Raw genomic sequence first — 22,244 nt, forward strand, 5'->3', positions numbered from 1 at the left:
TACACCTATACAATATCCTATTTTAACACTATATACACATGTATGAATAACAGTTAAATAAAAGCAGTGACAGTAAAATAAAAACAAAGTAACAGTGAGATATGCAGTATGTAAATCTAAAACCTAAAGAATTTAGTCTTTGAAATAAATAACAGTTAAGTAGTAACAGTAGATTAAAAACTTACTGTTACTGTTTGGAACAATGAATGCATTGCTATAGGGAACAAATCACTCTATTTACAAAATTTGATTGATAAAAATATAATTTACTTAAAAGATTTGTTTAATCCTAAAGGCCACCTACTTATTTATGAAGACTTTCTTACACAGAAGGCATTCCCTGTACAATTTAAATAAAATTAAATGATAAATTCCATTCCCAGCTATGTTACTATTGTACAATGTGAACTAGTATGACTGAATTCCTTATTTGTTTTTTTGTTTTTTGTTCTTTCAATAAAGTTTAGAAGAAAAAAAAGAGGAGGAGGTCACTGATACACCTTTATTGGCTCAGGCTTTTATTTTGAAAATGTAAGGCTTGAACATCCGGGTCTGCGGTTCAGGAGCAGTCACTGCCATTAGCTCGTAGCCGTGGTTGTGTGTGTGTTTGTGTGTGTGTGAGCTTTTAAAAAAACAGGCCATTCAAAATGCAAACTGTAGTGAACCTCGCTTTATTCTCGTCTCTGCAGGTGTTGTTGTCTCTGACGTGTTTCCAGCAGGTTGCGGAAGCGGCCAGCTCCAGAGGTGAGTTCATGTTTCTGAGTTAATAAAATAAAAGCTAATTTTAGCTTTGGTAGCAGAGCTCGCTGCCTTTGTATGAGCATCACACACACACACACACACACACACACACACACACACACACAGTGTGTCCTGCACAGGTGATCTAATGAGGCCAACACATGACCAGTCTTTCAGGTTGTACCAGGCACGCTTTAATGTTAAATGTGCATTTTAATGAGGTTGCCCCAACTTTGTTTATTATTTCATGACAAATATGTTTGATTTTCATAATAAAGTGATGAGTTGTAATCAGTTACAAGCAGAAGTATGAATAAAAACAGCTGCATGAACTGTAGAGGGTTAATCACACTGCAAGGAGGAAATATGACAAAACAAAAGATGTTTTAGCAGCTTTAATATGGCACAGGGACAAATTAAATTATAAATTATTATATGTATCATGGTCACTTTTAATATTTCTTACACTATGGTCACTTTACAGTACAATACACTTTTTATATATCATGCCACTTTTATCCTCAGTACTTGTCTGTTTTTGAAGGTTGATTGTTTTTCGTGTTTATTATGGAGGTTATAGATATTTCTGTCTGTTTATTGTATGTTTTTTGCCTTTTCTACTTTTTTCTAATTCTGTAGTGTATGCTACACTTTCCTCTGCTGCTGTAACAAGTAAATTTCCTCGTGGTGGGATGAATAAAGTTAATCTAAATAAGGTCTAAGCCCAGGTGAACAAAATATGCAGAAATCTCCATATTTTATCATGCTGTTGTTTTCATACTGTTTTTACAGCACTGTAGTTAAACAGTTGGGAAGTTTTCCTGAAGTAGATTTCTTGGCATATAGCACTATATGTAGTCTATAACAGCAAAAGGATGTAATGCAAGCTGATCTGTGATACACTGTGAGGTCTGTGTAACTGGAAGAAAAGAATAGAAGTAAAAATAAGGATCTGTTTTGTAGTAAGTTTATTTTTGAAGGTCTTGTCTCAGTCTTGGACAAAGAGGACCCAGGGAAACTGCAGGAATATCACCAGTGTTTGTCCTGACGTAGTTTCATAATGAACCGAAAACATGTGACAAAGTGGCACAAAGAGAAATGGTTCAAAAAGCTGTCCTGTAGTTTCAGAGCAAACACCTGCGTGGCACAGAAAACTAAAGAGAGTTCAGGTCAAGGTTTAACAACAAGACCAGAAGCCAACAGCTGCAGAGTTCCCCCAACAAATCAAACTCTTCAAATACAGTTAACGTCATTTCTGTAACCCATTTCAAATTGTAAATGTCTGTTACTGTGAACGGCTGTCAGCACTTCTCGCTGCTCTCCTTCACACGTACTTCTAGAAAGTGATTGTGTCGGTCCGGGAAGAGATGTCAGCCAAACCTACTGTGGTTAAAAGGATCTCACTTCCTAAAACCACAGAGAGTTCATCCAAAAGAAAACAGAGCGGTGTTATAAATCATCTGCAATGCGCTTACAGAGACGGCTGCGAGGCGCGGGCCTCACCCAAAGAGATTTGGCAAATATTAGCTAAAGGTCTGGAGTAAATGTAGTTAACACCTTTACCTTAAGGCAAGAGGACACATCCCAATATAGTCTGCATTGATCACATGTCCCATCGCCACCATATAAACCTGCATGCAAGTTCCTATAAGTAGTTACAGGTGACAGAGCAGAGTTGTTATTTCCCTGCAGCTTAATATTAAATTACCACCATTCATGTGTGTTTCTTCACAGTTCTTTCTGGCCATGGTGTTTTTTAGGGCAGACCCACCCTGTCGAGGAAATATAATCCTAGTTACACAATGCTGTGCGCTCATTAATAGTTTCCCCCCGCAGGGTTTGGAGATAACATCCACTGGAGGACGCTGGATGATGGCAAGAAGGAAGCGGAGGCCAGGTGAGTTCACGCTTCCTGTTACGTGTTACCGTTTCTATTAATGACCAGAGCAGACGTGTTTATCCGCAGCTTCCAAGATTGGCACATTATATTTACAAACCGAAGGCAGAGTTCCCAGTTTTCAGTGATCTCGTGTTCAGATTTTCTTCATGTGTTTGCATCGACAGCGGGCTGCCAATCATGCTCATCATCCACAAGAGCTGGTGTGGAGCCTGCAAAGGTAAATCAATGTTCTCCTTCCCCCTTTTTTTTTGACTATCAAAACTTCAGTCCTGTCATATTTGAATACATCTATTATCATGACAAAACTACATAACAAATGAATGTAGCCTGCAATGTTTTGTATCCCCTGTCAGGAAAAGAGGCTCGACTAGGTTCTGCATCAATAAAAAAATGTCATTTTGTTCAAACACTGGACGGTAATGACCACATTCATTTTAGAAATGGGAAAAGGACAGGTGTAACCAGGGTCATAATGAGTCATGACAGTGGGGCAGCGTGCAAAAATACCAGGAAGCCGAGGCCGGAGCAGCTAAATGGAATTAAACCATCATTAATATAATTATTTACACCTGTGCTTTTCCTGCTGCAACATGTCAAAGCGTCTTTACTTGATCTTAAAAAGGCGTCGTCAGGACTGTGTGACCAATCGGGGGACATCGTTTTTTTTTTTTATCATCCCTGACGGGCGGCAGTGACTACACAACCACCAGACAACCACAAACAAAGAGTAAACAATAAATACAAGGATGACTTTAGGTTATTTTAAGATCGGCCAGGATACTTTAACGATACCCGGTAATCCAACAGTCACGCAATAGTTTGCTTGATCCTTTAAATAGGCCTCTTGAAGTCTCTTGTCTCCCGCACATTAGCAACACCACGATGGCTACTTCTGACGTGGACAAGAGGCGGATGTAGTTTTATATTTATAATTCATAACTTGTGATTTTTGCCGACTGACCTTAATGTTAAAACAGTTCTGCAAGAATGTTTCGATTCAAGGCAACACGAACGCCTGGTTTTCTTTACATTCACATGTGATATTAATATTAGGAAGCAATGTGGGCAAACCGTTCAAACTGCAAACACTGGTCACTGAAAGGGTTTGAAGTTAAACTGCAGTGACCTGAAAACTCATCTGTGTGTGTGTTTTTCATTTTAAAGAAGCAAGGTCAGTACTTTGATGTGATAATCAGTGTGATTTAATGTCACAACAAGATCATTAATTGTATTTTGTTGCTTTTTTTATTATTAGCACTGAAGCCCAAATTTGCTGAGTCCAAGGAAATCTCTGAACTTGCACACAACTTTGTCATGATCAACCTGGAGGTAAGGAAATGTTAAAGTGGCAGCTTTTTAGATTGTAGATGTGGTGATGAACGTGAACTTGGATTGAGATTTCTTCCCAGGTTTGTAAATGATGAGTTATCTCTTATTTGAACAGGACGAGGAGGAGCCAAAGGATGAATCCTTCAGCCCCGATGGTGGATACATTCCTCGGATTCTTTTCCTCGGTACGGAGGGGGTTGAGTCGCCCTTAACAAACACTCCTGGGATTCTCGACTGCACAGTTACTCTTTCTGAACAACATGCCGTCAGTGCCTGATAGTTTCACTTGGCTGGAGTTGAAGTTTCAGTGGTACATTTTTGACCCGTTAAAGATTTAACTGAGACAAGGCGGAGATAAGAACAACATAACTTGCACGTTCCAATATTTACAGAAGATAAAAACGAGACAAAAAAGACTTTAATGATCCGACATCAAGGAAATTCACTTGTCACAGCAGCATGTATGCACAAGGTGGATAAGAGATTACTCATAAATAAGAAATATATAGAAAAATCATGCTGGTGTTAAAGAGTCTGTCAGCTGTTGGAATGAAGGACCTGTGGTAGTCCTTTCTCTCATGGTGGGAGTAGCAGTCTGTTGCTAAAGGAGCTGTTTACAGTGTCATGCAGGAGGTGAGAGCAATAAAAGTAAATAAATAATAAATAGTAGGTAGAAATAGTTGTTTTGATTGGATTAATAAAAAAAAACACATCACCATCAGATCAGAACCAGGTTTGCAATGCAACATGGTTTCATGTGCAGAGTCATTTCACTGATGTATATTTGGCTTTTATTGCAGTTTTGTTTTTAATTGGGGTTTTTTTGTTGGTGTTTTTGTGTGAATCGCAGGAAGACTAGCAACCACGTCTGTGGAAACTAATGGGGATTCAAGTAATACAAATCTGTGCTGTTAATCACAGGAATATTGTGCCACGATGTAGAACATTAATGTTAAAATTGCTCTAATGCATTTTACCATTTCCACGTTACAGTGCATGTACAACAGTTGGTCTCTTAATCAGTTAGTTAATAGATAGAAAATTCATCAGTTATAATTAAGTACCTAAAATCTACTCCCTCCAGATTTGCAGATACTAATACTTGCTGTTTTTTAAGTCTCATAATTCACTATTCACTATTTTCAAACATTTTTATTGACTAAATAATTAATCAATGGAGAAAATTGTCGGATTCGTTCATTCTATATTGTTTGGATTTTATTTTTATTCGACTCCTCTTACTGCCTCACAGATCCCAGCGGCAAAGTTCATCCTGAAATCTCCAACAAGAACGGAAATCCGAGCTACAAGTACTTCTACAGCAGCGCAGAGCAAGGTAACAATCATCATCTGTCACCTGATCGAACATATTCTGTCGATCAAAAGGAGTCGATAATCACAGGTCATGTTTGTTTTCTCCTCCTCGCTCAGTTGTGTCCGGTATGAAGGAGGCGCAGGAAAAGCTGACGGGCGACGCCTTCAAGCAGGCCCACAATGTAGACGAGCTGTGAGGAGGCGGGAGCGAGGCGTCAGGCTGTAAGGGCTACACTTTCCTCTACCTGAGCCTGTGCTTCAGAGAACAAACAACCCTCCTGTCACTATTTATACTCACCTTTCATCTCACTGACCAAACCAAGCCAAGCGTTTAACGGCCGCGTCGGTGCTTAAGTACTTCTTTAGGTCCTATACATTTTTTTTTTTTTTCCCCTACGACGACGTCTCCCTGTCTTTGTTTTACGACCTGTATATTGATAATCTACTGATAATTAAATGCCATGTACTGTACTTACTGTCTGTAGAGGATATAACTAACTCACGATAGCCAGGTTAACTGTTATTAACTCATTTGCTTGCCAAGTTCTCCACATGTCATTTTTTTTTTTTAATCCATGAAAGTTCTTTTTCATGCTGTAGACGACTGTGAAATTCATTTTAACCAGTAGAGTTATGTTTCCCCTGCACTGACAGCAACGATACAGTATTTCACATCAGTCAAGATAAATAATTTAACACCTTCAGTGATGTGCTTCCAAAGATCCTCTACAGTATCTGTGACAATATTTACCATGAACTGCAACAACATGGACTGTACTTCTGATTTTCTCTTCTCCACTGTCTTTAAAAATAATTAATTCTTCATTTAATCCTATAATTACCGTAATATCTATATCTACATACTTGTTTTCTCCTGTTCTCTGTTTTGCTGCTCGTGAAGTGACACTCGGTTCTTTTTAAAACTCTTTGAATGAGGGATGAAAAACATTGGGTTAAGTGTCTTGATGTATTTTATACATGTACACAGCCAAGTGTGCGAAATAAAAGTTTGTTGTACTGAGTCGTTTTGTGTTTATTGGTTATTACATCGGTGAGCCAGACACGGCTGTAAATAACAGTAGATTTTATTGTCTATCCAACAATAGTGATCCCTTATGGTTTTCCGTCAAACAATATGCAACTGTTACAACAGTTATCAGTAGATGACACGAATCAAGTCGCTATTTAAAACATCAGTTTGACAGTGATTTTTAAATAGTGCAGTTACATTAATGCGAGTGCATTTGTTTAAGACGTCGGATTGCGAGTGATCCCAAACCCAGCGTTCAAAATGGCTTATTCAGGAAAGAAAGGGCGAGCCACGTCTCAGTGTAAAAATGTCTTACAGCATATGATTTTCATGATAAAATAAATTACAGGGAGGAAGAAAAAAAAACAAGCGTCCATTTCTAATTAATGTGACGTTAACAGACTATAACAACATGAGAAACGTAAGGAATGTTGGTGTGATGAGTCGAACTTTGCTAAAGGCATAAACAAACTCTCTGTCTCTGAGCGTTAGAGAAGAAGAGTCTTTAAGAAAATCACAAAGTAAACAAACATTAGCGATGTGTGAACACGGCCAAAAAAGCTCCAACATCGTGAGGTCGTTTAAAAGACTTTAAAAGACGGGAGGGGAAATAAGAGAGAAAATATTGCTACGATCACTATAATTACACTAATTACACAATGCTGCTGCTGTAAAATCAGCAGCACTTTCACATATATATATATAAAAAAAAGCCTATAAAAAGCTGTGTGATACATCTGAATATTCAAAATGACACAGCTATAAAGTGTGATTAAAAACCAGGTGATTGTTTTAAAATTTTAAAGTTGTGCACATACCATTTCATAACCAGTGTGATAGACCACTGTCGACTAGACAGTAGAACAGCATCATGAGCTTTTAGGATGCAGCTACATCGTGTCTCAAACGGGTTTATACGACATCTGGAATTCATCGCAGACCGCAGGAGGCAGGTCCAGTGTTAAAAAACTGCATTCCACATTTCATGGATATCTTTACAAGATTACACTGAAACGCTGAAATGTTAACTTCCATCTGTAAAAACCCGCTTGACGCTTTAAGGCGCTCCATCCTAAACCTGTGAACACTTCATCTGCGTCCGCTTGAGCAGGTTGGAAGTTTGTCCAGTTTGCTTCTGAGGATATTAAGAGGGGGATTGAGGGAAGGAGGGAGTGTGTGTGTTTGTGTTTGTGTGTGTATGTGTGTGTGTTTGGAGGGGAGGAGGCTGGAGCAAAATTAAAATCTTCCCTGCTTGGCGTCTCCAATGGCGCCCCAGACGTCAAAGACAAACTCATCGGGAAAGGCAAAGTCTCCGAGGGTCTCGTCCAACGCCATGGCGAACTCGTCCGGATTCTTCTTGTCCCGGCCGACCTCGACCATCGTAGCAGCTGGAGATGGAAGAGAAAACTTCAGTTTTATTTAGAAGAAGAAGGTATTACTTTATTGATCCCACGAATGGGGAATTGCTTTGAAACTGGATACTAACCCGTCTAATCATCTACTCACCTAACGTACATGTATTCTAGAAAACTTACCCTTAGACGATGTTATTACTACATCTTAAATATGACAAAATGCGAGCACAGATCACTGTTGATATCCGGGTTAATACTTATTTACACTCACCAAGTTCAGTGTCTCTGATGCCCATGTAGCTCTCCAGGAGGTCATCCACTTTCTTTATCGCCTTCTCCTCGAATTCTGTCGGCTAGAAAACAAACAGCAACTCAGTTTCTATCATTTAGTTCATCAGTTTACTGTTTTTTGTTGTTTGTGATTGATTGTACAATTGGAAAAATACCCAAAAAACTACTTTAAACGCCTAACGGCAAAACAAAGTATGTCTGTAATGCCCCTTCCATTATCTGTAATCGCTTATCCATCAGGGTCACGGTGGGGCTGGAGCCTATCCCAGCTGACTTTGGGGGCGAGAGGCGGGGTACACCCTGGACAAGTCTGCAGCTCATCACAGGGCACATAGAGACAAACAACCATTTACACTCAGATTCACACCTACAGTCACTAATTAACCTATTAAGCCCGGAAAGAACCCACACAGACATGCAGACTCCACAGAGAAAGGCCCCAGCTGAGGTTCAAAACAGCACTGTGAGTGCGAACCACTGCACCACCGTCACTCACCATTTTTTTTTGCCATAACTCTTGCTCTAACAGCTGTTGATGATTCCTGAAAAACTGCAGCTGAATAACTGACACAAATTATAGCGGGGCAGATCTGCTTGAACACTGTGGGGAAAATAACTTGTCTTCCAGTCTGTTTTAGTGTTTGTCCCTTTCACATGATACTGGCGTAAAACGATGTAGGAGAGGGCGTCATCCCGACACATGATAGTTCAAGAGAAGTGAAATGGGAACTCACCTCCTCCTCTACAGTAGCCGGGCCCTTGGACAGTCTGTTTTAGTGTTTGTCCCTTTCATATAATACTGGCGTAAAACGATGTAGCATCAAATCACAAAGTAATAACAATGTGACAATATAATATCTCTCATAGTGATCAACCTGAAGCGATCAGGCCCACAACTTTACTATATTCTCGTGGCTTTGAGCAGGAACCTTCTTGCTCTGAGGCGACAGCACCACATGGTGACATAAAAATAAGTAAGTAAAAAATGAATGAGTAAGAGTAAAAGAGGAGAGGGCGTCATCCCGACACATGATAGTTCAAGAGAAGTGAAATGGGAACTCACCTCCTCCTCTACAGTAGCCGGGCCCTTGGAGCGAAGTCTCAGGGTCCCCCTTCCTGTGCCGATCTTGTTTTCACTGGCAGGTTTGGCACCTTTTGACCTGGGCTCAAGCATTTCTGTCAGTCAGGAACAGAGGGCAAAAAGTCAAGTTTAATGTTGTCCTGTTTTGAAAAAGGTTTGTATAGTGCTGTAGGCTGTATGATTTGACCCTTTTAAGCCATTTAGACATATTTACACATAATGATCTAATGTGTCCTGGCCCCCCATGCTGAGAAACACTGCAGCACGCTGAATCCTGAAGGTGAATCTGTTGTCCTTTCACCATCTGGAGCAGTTCTGTACCTTATCTCTTACTCACCAAAGGACTTCATGGGCTCGACCAGTTTGAGGGTGAAGGACTTGTCTTTGGGCAGCTCTTTAAGCATGCAGGCGACCTCATAATGCCGCGTCCCGACGATGTTACGTCCGTTGATGCACTCCACGTGGTCGCCCACGTTGATCACCTTCACCCCGTCCACAACGCTGCCTTCTTTGATACGCTGCAGTAAAAAGTAGAGGACAGGAATACAGAAAATGGATTGAATAAAGGCAAATATAATTAAAAAGCCAGCTAAATTACATTATACATTTATGTGCCACGCAAAAAGAGGTTTCCAAGCAGCACAGGTCAAAATAAAAACAGGACGAGAGCGCGTGTGATTGTGTGCGTGCAAAATACTTAACGATGCCCCTGTGTTCACTCTTTCATCACGTTATACCAGAAACCACTTGACTTGGCAGGAAAATGCTGCCATGGAAAGTTAAATAACACTGTTTGTTTCTGTACAAGACTTCAAAAGTTTAACTGAAGCAGATCTGGCAAACACTTCTTTAAATACATTTTGCTCCATAAACGTCATTTTATTGCATGAGACGATGCTGCACAAGGCCACAAGTTGTTCAGACATGTGAATAGATACATCAGTTTAATTCTCCAGACAGGTTTCATTTGAGTGGTTAGGCATTTGAATAGTTCACCTCCTACAGCGGCATGACAGCGCTTGACCCGAGGCTTTAATGAGTCATAAATGCTGTCAGCTAAATCAGAGATGCAGTGCTGTTTCGACATCACATGATGGCACATGTGAGCACTGACTGAGATCAAATAGAGCCTGCCGACATCAACAGAGGCGACGTAGCAAAGGTGAATTATGAGGACAGCAAGTTTGTAAAAATGACTTGAAATGTGGTGGTCATGCAGACAAGTTGATCTGTTTATCTCGAATCAAAAGTGATCAGGAGGTTCCTCTGAAGCAGGATTTTATTGACTACATTTATTGGGTAATATAATTGGTATTTTATGTGAGTAATGCTGAAAGAATTAGATGATTAGATTATTTAATGATATCATTGTAGATTTAATGAGGTATTTTTATTCTGAGAATTCGTCATCAAAATCAAAATGAAGGCCAGTCTTCATTATTTTTTTAAATGGGTTTAAACTAAATGATTAGTTTATAAGCTGAAACAATAGATTCATATTGAAACAGTTGGTAGACACAGACAGTATCTACAGGCCTTTACCTGCATTGTTTTTCTACACAACAACTTGCTGACAAAAGCAAAAGATTTCTGAAATGACTTTGGTTATAGTTTAAGCCGACACACAGCTCCACACTTAATCCTAATCCTTAATACGACTTATTTTTCTTCCTGGAATGAGCTAAATCAACCACTAACATATAGGTCACCAACATAAGACCCGTTTCTTGTTACCTTAATAAAAGCGTATCCCGCTCCGTTGTCGGTGATGGTGAGGCCGAGAGCTTCTTCGGATTTATACACCTCCACCTCCTTCCTGATCCCTTTGATGTGGGCGAAAATGAAATCCTCCAGGCCTATCTGACCCCCGAGCAGCTTGTCCATGTCGATCTTGTGGGTGTTGAGGGTGCAGAACAGAATCTGTACACACACACAAGACATGTGGCGGGCAGATATAATCGTTTTTCTTATAATACACACACAAATATACACATATTTGATAAAACTGAGCTAAAACGTTGACTATTAATCATTCGTGTTTTTGAAAAAAAAAGAATTAAAGACGACCTGCTGAGAAGGAAAACCCCAGGAACCTGTTTTTAGTTGCAGCCTAAACACGGAGCCAGATTCAAAAATAAAAAAGTGTTTGAGTGTAGATGACAGAGCAATGCCTCACTATGCTAAATACAGCCATCATCAGGGAGCCCCGTCTTTAGTGCAGCAGCCAACTTATGCAGTTATGCCCTCTTCCACCCCACTGTTTCATCAGTGTGTGTGTCTGTGATGCAGCAAACTGTGAGAGAAAATGACCTTTTCCTCGTGTGCCAGGAAGGTTGAAATCTGGCTTCACACCTCGTGGCTGCCATATCTTGGCAGGATGGCGAGAAGGAAACGTGATCTCGAGGAACATGATACATGAGTGGCCTGATTTAACGGCGCTTTAAAGTAGAGGCTGGACAGTGAAACCCAGGAGCAGCAGACCGGTCGATCTGAATCATTTAGTCTGGTCTGACTCGCCCCGGACAGACAGTGGTCTTTAATAACTTCCGATTTAATGCACCCAACTTCTACTGTGGGATCAGCTTTGAGAAATACCGAGGCAGGATTTAGTGGCTGACTTCCGGGTTGCACACAGCAGAGACTGATTTGTGCTGGTTCATCGGTAGGATGACCTTTGTGCGCCAATCAGGCTCTGGCACCGAGGCCATGCCTTGTTTGGGCCTTTTTTTTTTTTTCCTCCCCTCTTGTGTACCAACAGGCACTGTTCACTCGCACATTAGCAGACATGCGTTGCCGTGGGTTACCGGACTATAAAAGAATGGGATCATAATGGAGGGAGGCCGTGAGAGGAGAAGAGGAGGCGATGTCTGAGGCAAGGGAGGGGTGTAGTGTAGATGAATTGAAGGCTCTCATCCTTTCTCTCTCCATAACCACCACCACCACCACCACCTCTTGGCTCTCCCTCCACCTCCCCCACACCAGGCATTACCCAAGAGCGAGTGGGAGGAACAGCAGCGGACGCCTACACCCGGTTACCAAGGCTGCCAACTACATTAAGCTGCTTCTCTCAGCACTCCTCTCTCTCTCTCTCTCTCCTCCTGCTGGGCTGACAGCCGCAGAGTGTTCGCACCGCCAGGTGTAGCTTGGATGGCAGCGAGCAGCGTCCTGACTCACAACCTGACAGATACTACACCTCCCACTGCCTGCAACACGCATGGAAAAGGGCAAGTGAAAGGAGAGGCACTGCAATCTGTTCAGAATTACCCAGGACCGGGACAGACACGGGTCAATGCTTTTAAAAAGAGGAATAAAAAGATGAGGAGGAAAGAAAAAAAAAAAACTTGACAAAACCTGATTTAAAATTAAGTTCGGGGCAAAAATTAATGGACTAATTTGGAGGCAGCCAGCCATTCCTCCGTTACCAGTGTAGAGCATGTACTGTAGGAATACAAATAAGAATATGAAGACGACAAAGACAATAAAAGATGAAGAAGACAAACTTATTCCAGAAATGTTTTATAAAATATTATTTTTCCAATAATAGTTCTGTGGAGTTAAATATTTTCATAAAAACACAAACAACAAATGTTCTGTAGAGACACCCACACAAATAATCTGAATCTTTCCTCACGAGCTTGCCCTATTCTTCTTCTTCTTGTCAGTATTAATAAAAGACCCTTGATCCACTGATTATATTATTTATTGGGTGAGTGTGCAGTCTCTGTGTTTTGTTTTTATCATTACTTCTTCAGCTTGCAGTTGTCATCATCTCCAGCCCTGCAGTTGCATGCTGAGAGGAAAGCTAGAGAGACACAAGACGTCCCTCTCAATGGAGGGGGACTTTAAACCTCAGGGAAGACGAATAATGGCGTAACATTACAGCAAAACATCACAGTGCAGCCAAAAGTTTAACATTCAAACTGTCATCTAGTAACTACAATGATAATAAGATGCTATTTATACTATACTTAAGTATTTTCATTTTGTACTAGTTGATATTTCATCTCTGCTACATTTCAACGGGACTCCACTGTGCAAATCAAAAGCCAGATTATCAACAAGATCCAGAAACGCTGCTGGCTTCTCTGCTCATCTGAGATGGACTGACAGTGAAAGTGAATGTGTGCTGCTCCAAGTCCACGTGTCAAACTATTTTTGGAAATCATGGACATCGTGTCCTCCGGGCTGAAGAGGAAAAAGGACAATCCAGATTGTTACCACCAGCACGAAATCTGTGACAGTATGTGGGTGTGTTAGTGCTCCGTGACACGATGGGTAACTTACAGGTCTGTGAAGGCAGCTGAAAGGTACACATGCAACATATGCTGCCATCCAGTCTTTTCAAAGATGTCCTGTTTATTTCAACAACAACAGCAGCTGGCTTCAGGTGGCCTCGTAGTAAAGAATGGAGACTACTACAACTGAAATGATTTTTACACATCATAGTAACACGATGAAATAATATATACAATAATATAACACAATGAGTACTTCTGTACTTTTACAGAAGGGAGAAGAAAGTTTGGACTTTTACTTGTAATGGAGTATATTTTGTAGTAGTATTGTAGTATTTCTATGTTTAAGCAAGTAAAGTACGTCAGAGCAGCTTGTTGACATATTGGGTGGCCAACGCTTACCAAACCCTGGAATACATTTGTTTTCTAGGTGTTCTTAGACAGCAGTCATTATTTTATTTTTTGTAACAAAAGGTTTTTGATCTCACGATCAGTGCCGAAACAATACGTTGATTAATTGATGGATGTATTGAACAGATCCAGACAATTAATTAGGCCTATCTTTAAATTAAAAATTTTGAATCTTATAAACTAAGCGATTAATCGACGAATCAGAGAAGTTGCAGCCTTTCTCATGACCCACAAGTGAAGGTGTGTATTCATTTACAGTCACGCTGTTTGACTGTGCCAGTGCACACACCTATTCAAACGAGTTAAAAATATAACCTTTTTATTCCAAGCAGACATGATACAGTATTATAATTACATATAACAAGCGCTGCTTTTGAATCTTTGAAAATTTCCGCCTACTCCTGCTCTCGACAGATCGCTTCTCTCTCTGTGTTTGAAGAAAGTAAAAGGTAGACAAATATAGCGTCTAATTGGATCTCCCTCTGTATTGTTCCGTGCTGACTAAAAGCTCGGGAAACCCGTTTCTTTGGTAACTGAACCGCTGTCCATTTACAGCCTCTTCAACAGATCTTTTAATGGCAGAAAAAGAAGGTTAGAAAAAAGAAATATGCTTACAGAGGGGGAATCACTCATGTGTGAAAGCAGAATAATGCTTTTCTCATTTCCTGTCCTCGTCTGCTGTTATTTCTGTGTCGACTGTTTTTTAGTAGTTAACAGGGAATGCTGATGTAAGCCGTGTGTGTTGTGGTGTGGCTCCTGTTTTTAACAGGATATCACATTCATCAGCATTTAAGCCGGTGTAATCATTTACCTAACTGCGGATGTGAGATTGTCCGGTGTGTGACAACTGACAGACGTTTTCATAAAAGGTGGCTGAGAAGAGCAGAGCTTGAAAAGCCTGTCTTGACTGAGCGTGACGAACTCAACCGAGATTCATTTGTTTCATAGAAGAATAAAATGTGACTCAGGTTTGTTTGTCATGACCTGAGAGTTTGATACTCTATTTTTTTGGTTTGTTTTCTTTACTGTGAACCGAGTGAACTGTGTACATAACCACAAAAACCAACAAAACCACAGCAAAGAAACAAAGAAAAGGAGAACTCTTTGAACTCGTCAGCTCAGTTTAGGTTCAAATTGATGTACAAGTTACAACAACTTTGTCCCCATGTTAAAATGTCCAACTTCACAGCAGAAATACACGTGTACAGCCTGGTACAAAAACAGTTTTGGTCTTTATAGCTAATTTCCCCGTTCATAACAACTGTACTGAGGGTTAATTTTTATACAACTCACCTGTTCAAATTATATTAAGGCTTAAAGTTATGTTTAATTAACAATGTGGCCGCTTTGATTGACAGGTAGGTGTGGTTACAGACGTATTGTTTGAGCACCCAGGCGTCAGTTGGCTCACCTTAGATCTCCCGGTGATCCACGTTTTCAAGGAACACATTTAAAAAAGGAATAAAGTGGAACCTTCGCTTTCAGAATCTTTGGTCAAATTAAAGACTTCTTTCCTCACTCCATGCTTGTCTTTCTGCTCGTCACACAGTCTGTACCAGTCTATCTATTCAACATCTTTTATTTACTTAACTAATGACTCATCTTTCTTTTTGTTATTCTGTAATACAGACTTCCAGCAATGTCCCTTACAATGCTCCGGGAACAACACTCTTGGATTGTAGTTGGGGCTAACAGGGGAGAGAAGGATGATTGAGATTAAGACTGCAAGCGGTGCTCTGCAAAACTGGAACATTATGTAGACAACATTTGTGTATTTGTGGTTACATTTTGATAGAAATATAAGAAGAAATAAAAATAAAAAGAAATGCTGCCTTCTATGAGACTGTAGTCAGGGATGTAAGATGGTCATTACCATTATTCGAATTTCAGTGCTTTTACACTATTATTTTTATTTTAAAAAGGTACTTGTCAATCAGTATGTTAACTATAGTACCTGGCAGTCAGTGCACCTCTAGTTCCACCACATACAGTATCAGCTGTTTGGCTCAGAAAGTTCAGACGTCTTGTCAGATTTGAGATGATACATGTTTGTGTTTTTCCGTCTGTGCTGCTGTATCTCTGATTGATCTAAACAGCTGATCTGTGGTATAATACAGAGCACGATACAGTTGGTTGGACCAGCAGTTGGATATTTTGGTTAAAATACGTTCAGCTGGGATCCCTGTCTGCTCCTCCAAACTGTAGGCGAGCCGACCGCCGTCTACTGTAGGCAATACACTGACCATGCATAAGTATCTCATACGATGCCACTCCAAAATACCTGAACTATCTCTTTAAGACTGAAAGAAAGATCCAAGCTCAGCGTTTAAGTACAGCTTGTGTTGTAAACTGCCTCATGATCATAGTGCAGCAGTAAAGAGAAACATGGGAGGAAACCGTGTTTTACAACTCGGGCAGATTGGTTGAGCCTGAGGTGGAGCTAAACAGGAAAACTAACCAGGACCATAGTGGAAACTAAGGTCAGATTCATTCAAACCTCCTCTATTAAACAGAAATGTATGAAAATAAGCAGAAGTAAGCCTGGTTTAACTGGGAATCTTGCTGTCTGAAGTGAAGTGAGGGCTACGTATCAACCAGAGATCAAGCACTCCTCTGCATCCATCCCAGACAAGTGATAACAAACATAATCTTATCTGCGGTTGTCTTGTCTCCACCATGGCATCGATCCTCAAAGAGGATGGAAAACTGAACTCGCTGTTATTGCGCTGCCGTGACAACGCTCTCCTCTGCATCACTGCTTGTAAACAACCACGTAAACTGCAATAAAACCAGATCAAGTCCAGTCAGCAGTAAACACACACACACACACACACACACACACTAAGGTATGTTCTCATTTGCTTTGTGTCACACGTGTAATGAATCACAATTACTAGTAACCACATGTTCAACAGCATCTTGTGGGATCATTTCAGAGCATGTTATTTGGCACTAATATAATGTAATTGGGCCCCATTTACTACACAAGGAAATAATGGTGGTTAAAAAACAGAAGCAGAAAGTAGCTTTCCTTTCTAATGCAATAAATGAATCCCACAGAATACCATTGGTTTGCATGTTTTAGTTCATTTTCAGCACGTCACATACGTACTTAAAGGTCCAGTGTGTAGAATTTAGTGGTATTTAGTCATGAAGTTTCAGATTGCAACCAACTGACTAGAGGTCACCTCTCCCTCTCGGTTCAAGCTTGGAGGAGAAACTACAGGTCCTGTGGAGAGCCAGTGTTTGGTTTGTCCCTTCTGGGCTGCTGTAGAAACATAGTGGTTCAACAAGTCTCATTCTAACATAACATATAAGTAATAATCGTTATTTTGAGGTGATTATACACTAATGAAAACATAGTTATGAAGACAGACGCAGCAAAAGGCCCACAGGCCAGAGTCAAATCCGGGTAGCCGCAGCAAGGACTAAGCCTTTCCCACATGGAGCGCACGCTCTACCGGACATCACCACCCACAGACACCCAGGATGAAGCTCAGACTGTTTTGACTCTGGCCGTCACCATCTTAGCAGGCTGAATGAAACCTGGTTGCTCAAACAATCTGTCTGTAAACAAGCAACTTGTGATGACACCCAACTGTCAATCAAAGCACCCAAACTCTTAAATATGCAGAAAGCTTTAATATTTATTTGAACATCAGTTATATCACCCTCAGCAGAGTACAGAAAAATTAGCTATAGAGACCTATTTCTGTTTTGAAGTTGTCAAATACAACAGCTGAGACATAAATTCAACAGTTGAATGAGACAGTTTAAACAGAAACTGGCTACTATAAGCTTTATAAAAGGCAGAAATACGCTGCAGAGCATTAGATTTATCTATTAGAATGGCCAGGGGAGTGTGTATTGCTATCGGGAAAAATACCATAAATATTATACTACAGCAAAGAAATGGTGTAAGTACTTCCTACACTGAACTGGGTGTTGTTTCAGACAGGAGTACACAATAGATTTATGGCTCTCCTAAGCAGTCTCTCGTGCTCTCATCATGACAGGTGCTCGCTTGACATTCTCCACATACCTAAATACGAGATAAATCAGCAAACCGCTAAAGAAAAAAAACTAGTTCCTCTAAGGTATGTGACATTTACAACTAGGTAGTCCATCCAGAGGCTTTAAAAAAAAAACATCTAGGAAGTGAGTGCACGAGCCCGGCTAATACAAACAAGCAGACTCAAGCTCCATCAAATGAGATTGTTTCCCCTAATCCCCTCCCTCACCACCACCAGATTAAGAAATGTCTGGCTGCGATCATGGAAGCACGACTACCAGGAAAAACAAAAAGCAACACAAGTGCGTCTGTCACCCGGCCGCAGATATTCAAATTGTAGGCAAATGGTTGTGTGGCAAGAGACGGGTGGACGAGAAGCAAAAGTCAAAAAAGCCACACCTTACACTCTGCAGCTGTAGGGCCAATAAGCAAACTTTGACCTGAGCATATGAAAAGATCCCATTCTCCATCGAAAAGGCTGCAACAACATTACACTCCAGCTGAGATAACAGAGGCTGAACAGAGTTTACGTAATAAATGTGCTGTATTTTTTTATTGCCATGCTGAGAATTCCTCTCGTTTCCTCATTAGAGTGACTGAGCTTCAGTGGAACATCACGACAACAGACAGGAATCCAGACGAGCTTTAATGCAATGTGATGTCTGTTTGGACAGTAATGTGAAGCCTAATAGGGCAAATTAGTACAAGGAAGACAGCGCCATTGTTCATTACATAATTCATATCAGGCTCAGCTTTGCAATCAAGTAACCTCAGCGCCAGGGAGCTTTACAAACAACCATAGCTTTGGTGTCGGGGTGGATCCATGTACGACTATTTCCTCCTTCAATTTGCTTTAGTGTTAAATTAAAGACGCGGCGTGATAGAGCAGTAACTTAATGGGAGTTAATGATTTATGGTTTTGTATTTATGCCGTTGAGTGTTGAGACTTTAGCAAACAAGAAGCACGGTTGTGTAAAGTCACTTTAATATGAGAATTGCTCCTGTTTTGGTGTTTCAAAGAACATTAAACCAGAAAAAGAGGGAGAAAACATTTAAATAAATGCAAATGATTGAAATGCATAATGATGCTTGCAATTTTACACTGATTACATGTTTCAAACACATCTAAACTGTGACAGAATACTTTTTTAAGGAGAAAGTTTAAAGCTTAAGATGGAAATCTCTGGTCCTCGTCATTCACAGCTGTTTGTGAGATGCTTTAATATGTAAATATGTACTTACAAGTTAGTTACCTACGTCAGTACTTTGTCATAAAGATTTGGATCTATACAAGAGCTGAAGCAGATGGTCTGATGCTCAGCGGGGAATTTGTCTTTTCAGCATATTTTGAGCGTAGACTGTGTTTGACAGCTTTGTAATGAATAACATGTCGAGCGCTGAACCTTCCACTTAGTCTGCAGCAAAGACTCACAGGTAGGACCGTGTGCTGTCCCCTCAGTGCTGATTGTAATGTGTCCCCAGCATTGAGCATCAAGTATCAAAGGGTTGGCATCAAATGCTTGGAGTCTTAGTGATGTTTATTGATTCACTCAATCCAAACCCAACATCAGGAAATTCCCTAATACTTTTTAGATGCTTACCATCATGGCTGTTGAGGATCATAAAAGTATACGGAAAAGAAACAAATCCTCTAACTGGAAACCAAAATAGTTTAACTAATAGATGAATCAACAAATTGTTGCAGCTCTACTATTAATAATAAACTTCTAAATTAATCCCCAAATATGTTTTGTTCGAAAAAAAAAAAACACAGTTTAACAAGGACAAGCACACAACAAGGACTTCCTGAAACTATCGCCAACTAACAGCCGTGTAATAAATCCTTTATGACCGTGATGATGTTAACTTCTTGTTCAAACTGCTTTGGAAACGTTCAACCTCATGATCATTTGAAGGCTGTAGTGTGTGCTACTGATGGAACATTCAGTCTAAATCTGGTGTACAAATAACAGGTCACGTCCAAATCAACACGGGCACCGCAGTCACAGGAGGAGCAGAGTGAAGTTTGGTGGTGTTTATGGAGGGAGGAGGCCCTGGGCAGAGCTGCTCCCCTGGGTGCTCTGGGACGCCTCTGGCTGTGGGTCGGAGAGCTTATCAGGTTAGATTTAAGGCTATGCCCACAGAGCCGGACGTATGGGACTTCCTTTGGTAAAAAAACATGGGACTCAACTAATATTATCACATCGGTCTCCATCTGTGTGTCTATGTGCCACATTTCTAAATGGACCAGTGGTCACTATCACGCTCGAAGGTGCTTTAGCTTTAGTACTACTTGCAGAAATGGAGGTTTGAATCTATTCTGCCGACACAACCTGCTGAAATCATAAATCTGCAGCTCCTCTGTGCGTGAAAAAGAACACGCCGCAAGGCAGTTCAGTACTAAAACAAGTCTAGACAGAGACTGAACAGTCTTAGTGGGTGTTATTGATAGACATGATGGAACAAATACACGTAACAAAATGGGTGGTGTCCCAGTTAGAGAAAAAAAATATATAGTTTGGGGCGCATTGAGGACATTTTCCACCATCAGATCAGAAAAAGTGTGACCAGTTTCCAGGGAAGCAGCCCTCTGCTTATCACATGTGCAGAGGAGTATTGTGGGCTTCACTGTGTACCAAAAATTCCTTTCCAATTATTGCGCTTGCTGAATGAAGCGACTGTATCTGCGAGCTTTAAAAGAAGGGAAAGGAAGTTCTCCAGCTGATAACAGGCTGCCATGCCGGCCTATCTAGTCAGATTCAGGCTGACAAAAGCCAAAACATGCCACTCACACTTTCCTTTGAAAAAGGAGGAGGCTTAAACAGTCGGAGCTTAGGAGGAGGTCACATAACCTGCTTTTGTTGACATGCAGCTTTCGTTCTTGTTTTTCTTTCCGTATCTTAAAATCATTCACCCATACATAATAATTTGTCAGATATCCAGTGGCTGATAGCTATATATCTCTCAGGGTTGAAGGTGTTCAGACTGGTAGACAGCTGGCAGGGTGTGCCTTTTACAAACACCGCATAGCTTTGACACGAGACAATCAAGGTTGACTTTCAATGGCTATAACTGGGCTAATCTCTTAGAAAAACCACTTAGAAAACTGTTTACCCAAACCTTTACTGCCGGGTTTTCAGCTTACAATGGTGGAGCAAGTACATAGTTAGTATTTACTCATAACTTTACTGCATAAATACTGGAGATTTAGTGGGATAGGGTGGGAAATAAGAAAATAAAAGTTCAGCAACACAAAGTTTGGACTTTTTTGGTACTCTCTGCTTCTTTTTTAATATAAATAGCTGATAATTTGATCTCTTTGGGCCTCATACAGTTATCTAAATGAAACTATGTTGTTAATTCTATTATATCATAATGTTATTATATTTGTGGGATCTGGTAGGCATCTAAAATGGGTAAATTAAGACACTACTGAAGAGTTCATAAGGCAAAATGGTTGTGAGCTTATCATAATATCAACTATCAAGGAAATACTCAAGTAAAGTACAAGTACTTTAAAAGTACTACTTGAGTACAGCAGAATCAAAGCTATCCCTGAGAACACTTCACTGGCTTCAGTAAAATCGAGTTTCGACACTTGAACGCACCACTAAATCACTTTACCCAACACAGGTGAGCTCTTACCTCAGGTGGGGTTATATTAAACGCCTCTGCTATTTTCGCGTACAACTCTTTCACGTTAGAAAATCCCTCGATCCTGCCCGTGGGGCTTCCGTGAGCCAGCTGCGTGTGGAAGACCAGCTTGGGCCGCTGGTTGGCAGGTGGAGGCGGCAGCCCGGCTCCGTTCACGGTGGATTTACTCAAGCTGCCGACACCTGCGTGTCCGCCGCTGACCTCCTCGTTTTCCACCAAATGCTCCTTCGTCGATTTGTTTTTCTTCCTCCATGGTCCCAGCGGCATTTTCTTTTCTCTTTTTTTCTTCTGTTGTTGTTTTTTGTTAGTGGAAATTTATAAGAATAAAAAAAGTCCGACCCTCTGCTATAACATTGAAGTATCCAACCTGTTGAGTTCCAGTCCCGGCGGTCGTGTTTACTTCCTTCTTTCCTTTCCTCACCTGTCCCCAAAACACTCAGCTCAGATTTGACTTCTTCGACAGTGTCGCTCTGTGTGAATTAATGGCGTGAATATTCAGCAGGTAGGTGGTGGTGGTGGTGGTGGTGGTTGGAGTTGTGGGTCGGGATAAACTCTGACACAACCTGCTGGCTGGTCCTCGGCTAACAATAGCTGCTCTGTTTGTCTCTCAGCGTGCCGCGGGACGCAGGCGCAGTGGGACGAACCCGGGATCAACAGTCCCAGATCACCTGTGCACCATCCCAGGGGAGGATCACCACTATAAAACAATTAAACATGAGGGTTTTTTTTAAACATTGTGTGTGTTAATAAAGGTTAAAGTAGTCACAGAAAACTGGTCTCATGGTTAGGAGCTTGGTCAAGGATTAGTTCCTGGAGCTTTGTGCACCCACCCAGGGGCGCGTATAGGGGGGGAAAGTTAGGGAAATTTCCAGGGCCCACGACTGACAGGGG

General features: G+C 40.9%; 2 protein-coding genes across 2 annotated transcripts; one reads left to right on the plus strand and one right to left on the minus strand.

The window, feature by feature from the left end:
* Positions 1–536: 536 nt before the first annotated feature.
* Positions 537–6,305, plus strand: txndc12 (thioredoxin domain containing 12 (endoplasmic reticulum)). Its single transcript, XM_010741572.3, has 7 exons — positions 537–744; positions 2,578–2,638; positions 2,806–2,858; positions 3,897–3,970; positions 4,086–4,155; positions 5,223–5,306; positions 5,402–6,305. Exons 1-7 carry the CDS (start codon positions 648–650, stop codon positions 5,479–5,481), a joined length of 519 nt encoding a protein of 172 aa, XP_010739874.1. The 5' UTR covers positions 537–647; the 3' UTR covers positions 5,482–6,305.
* gipc2 (GIPC PDZ domain containing family, member 2) lies at positions 5,675–22,026 on the minus strand. Its single transcript, XM_010741573.3, has 6 exons — positions 21,345–22,026; positions 10,776–10,961; positions 9,379–9,559; positions 9,024–9,136; positions 7,941–8,022; positions 5,675–7,702 (listed from the first exon to the last, which is right to left on the minus strand). Exons 1-6 carry the CDS (start codon positions 21,618–21,620, stop codon positions 7,551–7,553), a joined length of 990 nt encoding a protein of 329 aa, XP_010739875.2. The 5' UTR covers positions 21,621–22,026; the 3' UTR covers positions 5,675–7,550.
* Positions 22,027–22,244: the final 218 nt, after the last annotated feature.

Source organism: Larimichthys crocea, chromosome II (genome assembly GCF_000972845.2).
Source record: "Larimichthys crocea isolate SSNF chromosome II, L_crocea_2.0, whole genome shotgun sequence".
NCBI lineage: Eukaryota > Metazoa > Chordata > Actinopteri > Sciaenidae > Larimichthys > Larimichthys crocea.